Source organism: Brassica oleracea, chromosome C2 (genome assembly GCF_000695525.1).
Source record: "Brassica oleracea var. oleracea cultivar TO1000 chromosome C2, BOL, whole genome shotgun sequence".
NCBI classification, from domain to species: domain Eukaryota; kingdom Viridiplantae; phylum Streptophyta; class Magnoliopsida; order Brassicales; family Brassicaceae; genus Brassica; species Brassica oleracea.
The window spans coordinates 14,642,898-14,657,003 of NC_027749.1; the positions used below are offsets into that span (position 1 = coordinate 14,642,898).

At 34.9% G+C, this 14,106-nt stretch overlaps 2 protein-coding genes across 2 annotated transcripts; one reads left to right on the forward strand and one right to left on the reverse strand.

Moving 5' to 3' along the window:
• Positions 1-2,440: 2,440 nt before the first annotated feature.
• LOC106322730 lies at positions 2,441-3,277 on the forward strand. The gene is made up of 3 exons (XM_013760854.1): positions 2,441-2,599; positions 2,689-2,840; positions 2,925-3,277. Exons 1-3 carry the CDS (start codon positions 2,459-2,461, stop codon positions 2,953-2,955), a joined length of 324 nt encoding a protein of 107 aa, XP_013616308.1. The 5' UTR covers positions 2,441-2,458; the 3' UTR covers positions 2,956-3,277.
• A 5,173-nt stretch (positions 3,278-8,450) lies between these two features.
• LOC106324694 (acyl carrier protein 2, mitochondrial-like) lies at positions 8,451-9,467 on the reverse strand. The gene is made up of 2 exons (XM_013762655.1): positions 9,199-9,467; positions 8,451-8,853 (listed from the first exon to the last, which is right to left on the reverse strand). Exons 1-2 carry the CDS (start codon positions 9,415-9,417, stop codon positions 8,677-8,679), a joined length of 396 nt encoding a protein of 131 aa, XP_013618109.1. The 5' UTR covers positions 9,418-9,467; the 3' UTR covers positions 8,451-8,676.
• Positions 9,468-14,106: the final 4,639 nt, after the last annotated feature.

Sequence of the window (14,106 nt, forward strand, 5' to 3'; positions counted from 1 at the left end):
TATATTCATGCATAACCAATTCATAAGAAATTAATTCTCTAAAATCTGAGTAAACAGAAAAGGCATAAATATTTGTATTGTTCAGTTTTTAAATTATCTTTATTTGCTGCAGACATACACGTGCATGAGATATCAAAGCTGGTTGAAAATTAGATGAGATATATTCTAGAGTAAAACTGGTGAAGGTTGAAGACGAGTAGGTTGAAATGAGATGCAAAACGTTTAACCAGTCAGAATTCAGGTAAAAATAATTTTATTTGCTTTTTAATTTTTACACAGAAATAGTTAGGGCCTCAATGCTCTAAATGGTGACTGCGGTTTGAGCGGTGCGGGGCAAGCGGTTTAACTGCGGTACGATTTTAACAGTTATAAAAAGGTGTATGTAGAGATTTTTGTTAATGTTAAATGCGGGGTGGGGTGGTTGTAAACATTCTAAGCCTAAATTATTGTTTGACCATTTCAGTTGTCTTAGTCAAGACCATGTGTAAAATAGTTTAAAAAAAAAAAATTCCAACAATTTCTGTAAATAATTATCGTAAATTAACTACATTCAACCACTAAAGATAATTTGAAAGCATTCCAAATGTCAGTCACAAATGCATGCAACTGTTTGTAAGCTCAGAAGAACAACCTTTTTTTAATAAAGAAGGTAAATGCTCTTCGTGTGTATACTTATTTATATATATATATATATATACGCATATAACATTAGAGAATAGTTAAAGGAAACTGAAACATGGAAAAATCATTATGATTATGTGTTCTTCAAAATAACGGATTATCCACTTATGTTTGTAATTCTTTTACTGTAATTTCAAATTAACATGTCAAGAAAAATATTCAATCCACTTTCCATAGTTTAGTTTTTTTGTCCATGGTTTAGTTATTTCTGACATGAGCTTATAATTTATGTCATATATATATATATATATATATATATACAAAATTTATAGTAGTATACATGAAGTAGTAAAAAAAAAATTAGTAACTGAAATTAGTTTATTTGCAAGAAAAGTATTCCCATGCAGAGCATGGGGTCAATACTAGTATATAATAAATAACAATAGTTTATCACCTAGTATTAATGTATACCATAGATAATGTTTGTAACAATGGTTTAATCATGAGAACCGTATATTATAACTCGATCAGACGATAATTATGGTATGTCTAAATTCTGAAATATAAAATCTATAATATAATGTGCCAGTGACAGTTGAATCTTTTCTGAAGTGACATGTCAGCATATTTGTGGGATCCATACCTTTTTTAAAAATAAAAGACTTCTGTTATGGGCTCCGTCTATTATTGCGTGGGCTTCACTGGCCCGTGGTTAGTGACTATTATTGGTTTATGGGCCCCACATATTATTGGTTTGGTTTGGTATGTAGCAAATTCCGTTTGGTTCTCCGTGTCTGGTTTAACGTGTAGCCCCTTCAGTTCCGTATGGTTTATGAATTTGGTATCAGCCTCATAAATAATGTTTTGTTATCCTTCGCCACTTCTTCAACCTCGCCGTCTCTCTAAACTCTGTTTGCAAACACAAAGTTTTTTTTCTATCACGATGTTAAGTAGTAGAGACCACCCCCTCCCTCCGCTTCCTTCCCTCCTTCCTCCAACGACGACCTCGAGAGCATCTCCGCGGCGCGCGGAGCCAATTCCGATTCAGACCCCAAGGAATCAGAGGACGCCGTCATGTACGACGACAAGGAAGACTTCGCTCCCGAACCTGATCAGGACTCTTCGATCCGCACATTCACTGCCGCTAAACTCGATCCCAGCTCCGGGGCCAACGGTTCGAGTCGGAACACTAAGATCAAGACGGAGATCTCGATGGTGAAGCTTGAGGCTGGCGTGAGCTCAGTCTCGGGGATTGCGCCGAAGGAGGGGGGGGGGTGGTTAGGTTAGGTTTAATCACTTTTATGTTCTGTCCTTAAAAAAAGTACATTGACTTATATGATCTGTAGGAACAAGCTGAGCGGCTGAAGTTTGTATTTTAAGCATATGATGTGGTATCTTCCTTTTTTTCAATCCCTTAGAGAATTTTCAGAATCTATTACAGAGGATTCGTCTGAATAATTTTGTTTGTTCTAGCTTGATTGGGTTGAAGAACATATTTGCAAGACAGTTGCCTAATATGCCAAAGGAGTACATTGTTCGCTTTCTCATGGATATGTATAAAGAATTTTCTTTTAACTAAAGTGAAACATGAGTTTTCTTTTGCAAGAGCTGTTCTTTGTTGGAAGCATTCTGATATCTGCAACTTGTGTTGTTTACCCCCCCATAAGTCGGTCATGGTCGTAAGACCTCCTGCTGCAGGGTGGTAGTGGTTAGTGGTATCAAAGCAAGTAGTATCTTGACTTTGTATCTTATTATTATCGAGCATAGATTTCTTATTTATGTTTTAAATTATTCATGTTTGCATACTTTATGCTAGCGACTATTTTTTATTATTGGGATGACTGATGTAAACCTTTATTACAGAGACCGTGTTGAACTATCAGTTGATGATGGGAGCGACAATGCCACTTTTGTGGTGTTCGACAGAAAGATGCTTAAACTCACTAAACAAGATGCAGCTGTTCTAGCTCTCGATGAGGTTTGTTATTTACTTTCCCACAACATTTGTTTATCGTATGCAATTGTAAAAATCGCTCTTCAGCTATTCAATTTTTTAACTTGCTGCAGATGAATGGTGGTGGCGGTGATGAACTCCCACACTGCCTTAAAGAACTTGATGGAAAAGATTTTGTATTTCAGATACGTGTGACACCATACAATTTCACCTCAAACCACCGCACTTTCACTGTTTCTGGAATCAGTGACCACATTAACCCGAGGTATTATTATATTGTCAGTGCAGACTTTCATCACCAAGTACATCCAACTCATTTTAGAATAACACAAGTACATCTGTTTTCCAGACTTTCAACACCAATGAAGCTCCATTGTTGAAGGGGAAGGTAGTGAAGCATCCGCTTCTGTCAGCAACACGCTTGGAGGTCAAGGCGATGAGCCAAATCCATCCGGGTATGAAGGCAAAGAGGGTGGTGGCCGCAAACGCCCCTGTGAGTGAAGTTACAGAGCTGTTAAACGGTCAACACAACTCTGCTTTCGTCTCATTATAATTTCCTAAATTGCTATGCATTTCCTATTTCAGACTTTGCAATATTTTTCCCAATTTCCTGTTTTTTTTTAAGCCATTTACGGCAAAGTAACTCTCTCGAGGAGAAGATTTTCTGATATTTAATAGTAAAAATGAAGGGTTGACATAATATTTAGTATGGTGGTTCAATATACGTAACATGCCATTTGCATAATAAACAATAGCACAAGAAACCATGCAGGATAACACAAACTAAATCAGAAAAAAAAATTGGTCCATACAATTACAGTAACCAACAGTTGGGCCATAGAATTGCATTTAGTAACTCAATTTCTATTTTTAGATGAATAGAAACCTATAAGAAACTCAAAACAGCAAACAGAATATGGATCACGATCCACTCTGCCTAATTGTTTCAAAACTCGGTGCAATTTCACCCATCGCTTACTGCAACTCCATCTCTGCATGTGAAGATCTTTACTTGACATCTAAGGAACCGTTTGTCTCTAAAAATTTGAACCTCTCACCAATTGTTAAGAAATCACATCTATCATTGTCAACAACCCCGCGTTTGCGCGGGTTCCGCTCCTAGTATATTTGGTGTTGCAGTTAATATATAAAATACATGGTTTTATAATCGGTTTAATAGCATGGGCGTATTATGGTTAGAGATGGCAATCATGGATCTAGACCGCGGGCCTGGTCCGTAAAGGACTGTCGCAGTACAGTATTGGGACAAAGTTTTCTAGGTCCGTAAATTTGCGGGCTTCGCAGGACGGATATTTGCGGGACTGGATCTTTTGCGGGATGGGCTGAAACGGATCATGCAGGATTACATGGACCCGCATTTTTTTTATTTCTTATTTTCCCTGAAAAAAACGAGAAAGAGAGCGAGAAGAAAGCGATTCTTGTGACTTTTCCCCCAAAAAACATAAGGAGTTCTGGCGATGATGATTCGAGCTCCGGCGATCACGACTCCAGCTCCGGCGATCACGACTCCAGCTCCAGCGATGACGATTCGAGCTCTGGCGGTGTTTTGATTTGGTTTCCTCTTTTTATTATACACAACTATGAATTGCTTTATTACAATGTGATATTTCTTGTTTAAGTTGATTGATTTTGTTTTCAGTACTATTAAGTGGTGTTTTTCTTAAATTAAATTTGGTTACAATGGTGTTTTTTAGGAGAAAAGGTAGTTGTATATCACGTCACTTGTATAATTTGGCAAAATGATTCACGAATTTTTTTTTGCAATCCAAATAATTAAAAGGAGAGATGGTTTGATGAAGAGATACAACACTTGAGACAAATTATTACAAAGATAACAACTCAATCAGATTCAAACTCAACAAAAGCTTATGCTGATAACAAAAGAAGACTTTTAACTCAAGAACGCAAGCACAAATGGAATTTTGTGGCATTAATTTTGATAAGGCTTTAGTGAAGCTTAATGAGTTCTCTTCAATTCTCTTATACAATTCTTCTACTTTAACATTCATGAAAAAAGCTGTAGCAGACGGTTTGTAAGGAGGCGTCCCGCGGGACGGCCCGCGAAGATCTATATATTCTGCAGTACGGGTTTGGGCCGGCATTTTGAAGACCGCAGTCCGCGCGGAATAGGTCCGCTGTAACCCGCCGCGGTACAGGACGGAACGGGATGGATAAAAGTGTTCGACATCTCTAATTATGGTATGAACTCAACAAAATTTGTTAAATATTTATTCTCGATTTCTCGTCCACAGCTTTTCCGCAAACTATTGGACAAACATATAAGTTTTAGAAAAGCAAATCATGTTTATATTGGTGAGGAAGAAGAGTTACGTGGAGGAGGTCAACAAAAAAAACAAATGATGATAACATGTGAATGTTAGGAGAAATGAAAAGTGAGGAAAGTTATATTTCCTATGGAAGTTATGCTAAATTGTTTTATGGAAATTATTGTTGCAGAATCTTTTTATAATTTGATTTAGGAAATTATTTAATAAAATATGAAAAGATAGTGATTGTTTAAAGTTAAAGTTATTTAATATTTCAGTGGCACTAGATTATAAATAAATTATAAATTTTAGGATAAATCTATATTTGTACTTCTGGTTTAGTAATATAAATATATAAATAAAAAAGTAAGTACCGTCACAATATTAAACTGATTTAAAAGAAACAAATGGCAATATCAAATTCGTATGTGAGAGAAACACTCTAGGGATAATTCAAAAAAATTATAAAACATATAAAATATTCTTATAAACATATCTAATTTTTATGTCAAAAAGTTATGAATATTAGATATAGATGCTTCTATGATATTCTAGACATACTTCTATTTTATATTACTTTATCTTTAAGTATTGTATCCATATGAATTTCTGTGATTAATAAAACATATTTCTCTTTTTTCTCTATTCATAATACTCTTACGGAATCAGCACAACATTCTAAAAAAATTAACAAATAAATATATATATATATTTGATTATATATTTTGCTTCGGGTTTGTTCCTTTCCGACCCGTTGTGTTGTGCGGAGAGGTCGACATCAATGACGAATTTCTAGTTTTTTGGTGATCAAGTCATCTCGTCTGCTTTTTGATCCGCTTCTGATTCTCCAATATTTGCTAAGCTAAGGGATATTCTGTTTAATAACATACTAGTGTAAAACTATTCCTATAGATGATTTTATATCCCTATGAATAGAGTCAGCATGAGAGTCTTATTTGTTTACTATAGTATGATTGTATGTCAAAAGTAGGGATTTAAATGATTCAACCGTTGAATGAAATGAACCACATTAAAAATGTAATATGTATGTATTAGTATGAGTTCGTTTGTGGAGATTGCAGGTGAACAAATATGTTTGTGCAAGCCATTTTTGTGGAGATTGTGGGTGCACATAGATGTTTGTATAAGCCGCCAATGAGCAGATGCAGGAGCACATAGACGTTTGAGTTAGCCACCGGTTGCAGGGGTATAAAGATGTTTGTATCAGCCGCTGCCGAGAAATTTGCGAAGGTACATAGATAGACTATTGCACTAGCTGCCTAGTGAAATACATATATGCTCGAGAAGAAATGTGGAGGAGTAAAAATCATCTATGTATTATCAGCGCATTGATTGTGTTATTATGCATTAGAAGCATTGGTTGTTTTGTGAGGTGAGATAGGTACTGTGTTTGTTTCATGTTAGAATTAAACTCTCATAGTCAGTTACTAAATCGGTGGTTTGTGTTTCTAAATCCCCTACTTTACGATTGACTCTCTTGTTACTTACACATCTTTCTCCCTCTTGCAGGTGAGCACGATGAGTAGTTGGATATCTGAACGGTTGGTGTCTTGGGATATTTTATTCCACTCTTATTTTATTAAGTCTTTCAATATTTTATTCGATTTTTATTAATTCAGTTTAACTCGACATTTTACCGTAAGTCGCACTCCGTTCGCGAGGGAGGATGAGACATGTATTACATTTTGGTATGAGATCGGGTTTCATCCTGCCTTGACCCGAGACAGGGATTTAGGGACCTGGTTTTCAACAAATTTCAAAGTTTATAATGTTTTTGGGGGATTGGAAAATTTCAAAAAAAAAAGTGACACCTTTATGTCCATTATCATCTGGTTACTCATTAGCGTTTCTGATTATTTTTACAAGAAAAGACCAAATTTCTATTTGTTTCATTTTTTTATCTCATGTTTTTCTTTCCTTCATAACTTTTGAAATTCTTTTCGGATTTTGCTTAAATGTCGGGACGAATCCCCAATTAAGTAGGGAAGAATTGTAACAGCACCATTTCAATTCGGTCTGGTTTGCTTGTTAATTGAACCAAACCATTCTTTAGAAACAAGGCTATATATATGTTCGTATCGTTCCCATAACAAATTTCAAAAATGTGTACAGAGCAGCCGCCATCATCCTCCTATGATCACCACTTCTCGTTTGATCTCTTCCTTGCTCTCTCATGCCTTCTTCTCTTCTCATATTGCCCTTCTATGTTATGCTTGTCTTTTTTATTTGTGTGGTTGATGACAAAACGTTTGTGTTGAATATAACAAAACATGGTTGTGCATGTGGGACAAAAAGGGAAACTGATCGGTATATCATCAACTGTGGCAAGCGGAACAAGAAACAACATCAGGTATGTTTTTAGTTCTGTTGGAAGGTGGACTGTTTTGCTCATTAAAAGAGCAGAAACAGAGAAAAAAGGATGAACAATGTGTTCCTTTGAACCCAAGAAGGTTGAAAAGATGTTGATAGGCAAGTGGGGCTTACTTGATGAGATCAAGGAAGATACACCATAAGAAGGATGCGATTTTGTTAGAACTGATCTTGGAGTAAATCAAGGAGAATCAAGTTTGAAGCCTGGACAATGAGTTCTTCGTGGTGTAAAGGGTAAAAAGATCGGAGTGCATCACTTTTGTGATGCAAACTGACTATTCAAAAATGATGAAGAAATCACTCAAGGACTATAACAATGAGTGCGGCTTGCACTCGGTGTAGAGGAGGGGTACGTAGGTTATGGTGGTTGAGATGATGACACATGATGTGAGTCAGGTCCTAAAAAAAGGCATGTAGAGTGGGAGGTACCATGTGGATGCAAGATGATGAGCTGGAGAAAGATATACTCATGATTTATGCTCGCTGACATAGTCGTTTATAGATTGCGTCAGACAGTGTTCCATGAAGCATGCAGAGTAGTGGAGACCATATAGATGTAAGATGTTGAGCTGGAATTGAGTATTAAGTTGAGTAAGTGAAATTTTAAGAAAATGAAATTATACCTACTAATGTGGAAGTTGTTCATATGGAGGATTCAGTAAAACTCTTTGGACTGGGGTTTTGAGAACGTAGAGATCACTATAAAATAGCAAGAGGTCGATCAGGAATCAAGAAGACACTTAAGGCTGGTTTTAATAAAGGATGAGTAGAAATCTCTTGGAAATGTTACTAAGATCATCTTGAGTAGGTTGACATATCAGGCTAAAGAGAGACATAAGCTAGATACGTTAGAAATCTTCTAGTAGCAATTGTTAAAGAGATAGAAAGCTAGGGAAAACTCCAATTATGAAAAATTGATTAAACAAGTATTTGCTAATTTCATTATCTCTTGAATTTTCCACCATATTATATTGTGTTGCATCTTACACTTACAGTAACTATAATATTACAATGGAGGATCGTTTCCAATTATATGTGGAATAGCTACTCTGTGTAGCTCTCATTTCTCCCAGGAGCTATTGATATGTTTGGATCAATCGGAACTACTACTCTTGTTATATAAGCATCTAACACGTGACAAGAGAAAATAGATTTGGTTTCTCTCTTATGAGAGACTATGCCTCAACATTTCACGGATCCTCAAATGCAACGAGTGTCTGATGCATTTATTAATCAAACGATAGTCAAGAACAACAAAGTTTCAAGAAAGACCTCGTAAACTCATGCAAAGAACACATCTAATACTTATGAAACAAAAGTAGATCCAAAAAAATATGTTTGTTTCTGGTCTTCTTATTGGGCTAAACCAAATCTGTGGACACAGAATGCATGATGCATTACACTGAAGAATTCGTTTCCCTTTTAAGTAGCCTGAGGATGAGAGGCGATAAAATCAACCGCTTGATTGACGGACAGGATCTTGTCAGCTTCATTATCAGGGATCTCAAATTTAAATTCTTCCTCCAATGCCATCACAATTTCCACACTGTCCAAACTGTCTAACCCGAGATCGTTAAGGAAATGGGCTTTTGGTGTTACCTGCAATTGACAACATTGGTACATAGTTGTAAGCCTAGTTCCATATAACATCAGAAGACTTAGAGTCTAGGCATCATATTGGCATGGCCAAAGAAATATCAAAACAGAAGTAGCGCTTGTTGTTTATATCTTAACAAATATGAATCAATGTTAAAGCTCACACCACAACATTCAAAGAAAAATGTAGCTTTATCTACTAAATCCCATTTAAATCAAATATTGTCATGAACTAATTAAATCTAGTAATGCATTCTCTAACCATCATCCCAACAAGCAGATCACTAACGAATCTCCAATGTCATCGCAATACAAACCAGAAAATGAAAGTGGAAATGGATCGAATACCTTTGAGGGATCGACTCTTTGGAAGTTCTTGACGACAGTGATTACGCGATCTGTGACGTCAGATTTGTCGAGAAACGATCCTCTCACTTCCTCTGAGAAACGCCGAAGAAGTACGGTGAAAGGGAGTGCTGATTCTCGAGCGCAGATTGTTGTAGGGTTTACAAGTGATGGATTGACGTTGACTCGGAGGTATCGAAGAAGAGCATTTCTCGCCGCCATCGCTTATGTTGCAGTGGATGATAGACAACCCTAGAATCCTTCTCTCGACGGAGATTTCAGATTTGCTTATTTGTTAGATTCCAAACGACGTCGTCGCTTCTGTACTGGGCTATTTTTCTCGTTAGGCCCATTAATACTGGGCTCATGTTTTTTTTTCCGCTCTGAGCTTTGTTTGCAAACAAGATTTTCTTTTGTCAACTGTTTCCAAACAAGTTAAATGGTGATTTCTTTAGAGAAAACATACCCAACTTACACATTTTTACCAAAAAACATGAACTCTTTATTAATTCAAAATATATATTAACTTATGTTTACCGAGCCTAATTAGATATAACTTTAGTCAACATTAAATTTTACTTAATCAATATTTATTATTTTATCAGAAATTAAAATTGACGTTGTTTTGCTAAAATAAAATAAAAAATAAAAAATTTACCGTAAAAATATATTAAAATTACACATTTTTTCTAAAATGTATGCAATTTTTATTGATCCAAAAATATAAACTTATTTTGGTTGAGACAAATTATATATAAAACAAGAATCCAAAATCCTAACCGAAAACAAGTTTATATTTGTTTGATCAGTGAAACGTTCATGCTTTTTAGCAAAAAATGTAAGTTCAATATTATCTGGTGAATTTTATTAGTTTTTTTATTTTAGCAAAACAATGTCGTTTTAATTTCCGTTAAAAAAATAAATGCCTGTTAAGTGAAAATTAATATATGTTAACTATAGTTGTACCTAATTTGTCTCAATCAACACAAGTTCATATGTTTTTGGATTAATGAAGAGTTCGTACTTTTTGGCAAAATTGTATAAATTCAGTATTTATTTGATTGTTTTCTAGATTTCTTTACGTAAGTATTAAGTAAAATACATATGTTGGGGGTTTTTTAATCCTAATTTTATTGACAATCATTTAAAATTAATATGATTAGCAAGTGCCATATACATGTTTCTGGTGGAACTCGAATCCTCCAACACGAGGAATGCACTAGGCGAAGTGGGAGAAACTTTGTTGCCCAAAAGAGGAAGGAGGTATCAGATTCAAATTATCTATGAATTTAACCTAGATCTATTGGCAAAACAACTATGAAGATTAATCCAATTCCAGAGTCTTTTATTATGAGAGTGCTACGTGGAATAAAATATCGACAAGGCTTGCCTTTGCGAGCGATTGATTCAGACTGTCCTTCTTATGTATGGACAAGTTTGATGGCATCTAAGGCTTTATTAATGTTGGGGATCAATAAGAAAGTACACTTGGAGTACCAAATACGTGTTTGGGAGGATCTTTGGATCCCATCAGTTCGGGCAATTCCTCCAGTGGTTAGCCCACAAATGACAATGAGCGAATTTATTCATGGTTCTTTAAAAGAGTGGAACACATAAATGTCGGAAAACTTCATTGTTTAGGAGGATATACCACTCATTCACAGTTTGGCCATAAGCCAATCTAATAGGGAGGACAAGTGTAGGTGGAGCTATACAAACAGTGGGGCACATACACAGTCAAATCTGAAAACTGGGTAGCGAGGAATATACTCTGTCGAGAGCAGGACGTTATGGTTTCAGAGCCCAGTGTCACTAAGTTAAAAAAATTTCCTTAGAAAATCAATGCTCCACAGAAAATACGACATATAATATGGCAGTTGGTTTCTGGTTACTTAGCGGTCATGAGGAATCTCACCGATTCCATATGCGTTTGTGACAACCACTACCCTAAATGTGGATAATCAGATGAATCAGTTAACCATGCCATTTTTCGAATGCCTTCATGCCTTGCAAACCTGTGCTCTCGCCTCAACACCATTGTGTCCGAGTATATTTCCAATAACCAGTGCGTATTCCAACTTGAATTATTTGTTCTGGAGGAATAACGATATTGAAGATCTAGAGCTTGATAGAGAAATTTATCCATGGATTATTTGGCTTCTTTGGAAAGCTTGATGTAGTCAGATTTTACCACTAAAATCAACCGCAAGTGCACACCAGTGCGCGGTAGTATATAGGGATAAAATTCCTCAGAGACCAAGTTACACTCTAAATCTATGAGAGAAGAATCAAGGTAGAAAGAAAAGAATTTGTTTTTATTGTTTCAACTGCGATAAATGTAAATGACAGAATGTAATGAAGTTAAACTTATGGATTAAAACGCTAGCTATGGAAACTCTCATAAAAGCTCGATCATGAAATGAACAGTAAACAAGTAATATGCCTAAACTCTCAGGAACTTAAATCATAGCGATCAAGTCAATCAACTTTCATTGCAAATACTATCGATGTCGAAATCCTAGAATCCCAAATTTCTTCGTGGATTCAAACAATTGAGACAGGCATTAAGTTCAGTTATGTTCACTAAATTCATAAACCAAATTTATTTGCAGATATGTATTTAGATCATAAAGATTAATCCAGTCAATCAATAATGCTTTCACATCTACCAATAATCATGTGATCTAGATTTCAGATTGTCAATCAAAATCTAGCATTAAAAATAACCGAGATGATTAATAAAAGATAAACCTTAACAATTTATTCTAGCAATACTAGAAAAACCTTTAAATCTAGCATTTAATCCTTTTAAACCCCTATATCTAACATGTGATTTACTTAGACGTGATCAAAGAAGACATAATCACAATTTCAATAAATTGCATAAATAGATTTTAGTAAGATATATTGGAGTTTGAAATTAATCTCTGGGGAAATTCTTACTTATCTTTCCAAATTTAGGATAAAGATTAGCCTAAACAATGACTTATTGTTGGAAGCACCGTAGCCTACTGGTTAAGGTTTAAAGGTTTTCTACACCCAGGTCTGGGGTTTGAATTCCAGACTATGCAATTTATTGAAGATTATAGGAAATCCAGGTTTCAAGTCCCGGAGATAGCGATTTATTAAACAATTATGCAGACTTCGAAAGAAATGCTTACAATGGATCTTCAACATGGTGCAAGTAAATCTGGCCAGACGTGGATCTTCATAGGACGGCTCAGGTGATGCAGTTAGGCGTAGGTCTTCGTAAGACAGGTATTTAAAAAAAAACAGTATATATAGGTATAAATACGACCATGCCTTCTTTGTAAATACTAAAAACGTCCGGGCCTTTTTGCAATTTTTAAAAGTTGCGTTAAATCACGTCGGCTTTTTAGAGTGGGTGTCGACCAACACCTTCCATGGTGTCGATCAACACCGAGTTGATATCACGTCTCCGATTTGATCTTTTCGGCTCTAATTGACATATCCACTAAAAGGTGTCTGTTCTCACTGTGTCATAGAAAATTGTCTTAAAAATATGGCAATTTTAAAAACTTACTAATAGAGTTCCTTTTCTAGTTATGTTTGGTGGGAAACATTAGGCTCACATACAGGTTTCTTTGAATGTACGTTAGTTGTTTGTTTAAGTATTTTTAATTCACAATTATATTATGTTCACGATTCTAGCAAATAAAAGTATTAAAAGTTTATTCGATCGACCTATCTCTATCATTTGAAAATATAATCCATTCAGCAACTCTTTATCGACTGCCCAGTCTGCCCTACACTTGTGAGCTTTGGTCCTTTTCGGCTATTCTGTCCAGCTTGCCATAAGATTTATTACTCTTTCTGCCATCAATATTTCAAATGGACATCTTATATATTAAAACAGAAGTCACAACCTTGATTTGTGTGTGTTTTTTTCTAAAAATGGACCTAATGGACCTATTCCTAGAAAGTCATGTCACATTTAATCTCTAATTTTATCATTTAAATTTTGGACATACCAAAAAATTTTATTGGGTTATCAGTAATTGTTAATAATCATCAAAATGTGTGAGTGTCTGGCTAGTTTTGAAGCTGTTTAAGGCCAACTCATGCAGTTTTTCTGTTGAAAATTGTTTGTATATGGAAATAATGTACTCATAAGGCTATCTATTTACCACGCAGAGCCGGCCCTTGGGTCAAACCAATCAAGCACCGGCTTCCGGCCGACAGAGTTATGAAATTTGTTCCGCCACAAATTCATAAGTGCCTTCGTGGTGGTATAGTGGCTTAGTGTTAACAGTTAAATGTGGCTGGTCTTGTGTTCGATTCTCTCAAGTCACAAGAACTTCTTTTTTTTTACTTTACAATAAAATTAAATTAAGTAAACAAAAACGAAATTTTTGTTAAACCTAAATTAATTACTTTTTTTGTTACTGTCGCCGTAAAGCTTAAATTAAAGTCTAAACATATCCTTAATTGATATCATCTTTCTAATTCCTATTACTTGAATCTCCTATATATTATTTGTGAAACATTACAACTTTTTTTTGTAGCCACGTGTCATCACTAAGATGATTTTTAGAATTATTAGAGAAATATGTTGGTCCATCTAATTATATTATAAGTTTTTTATTAAACTAACCATAGATTCATTATTAATGTCATTTATTATTTCCTTAAATAAAGATTACGAAATTACCTAATTTGGCTAAAGTATATATGACAATTAATGATTTTGAATAATAAAGATCTGATAAAAAAATAATGTATCTTCTATCAAATTTGTTTAATTTTAAACTATTAAAATAATTTCAAAAAATCACAATAACCATATTATAAAAATTTAGATTTTCTGTATATCTTATATTTTGAATTTTAAAAAACGACTATAAATTACTAAAATTGTTAAAAGTCTCACATTCAAATTTTGCGATCCAT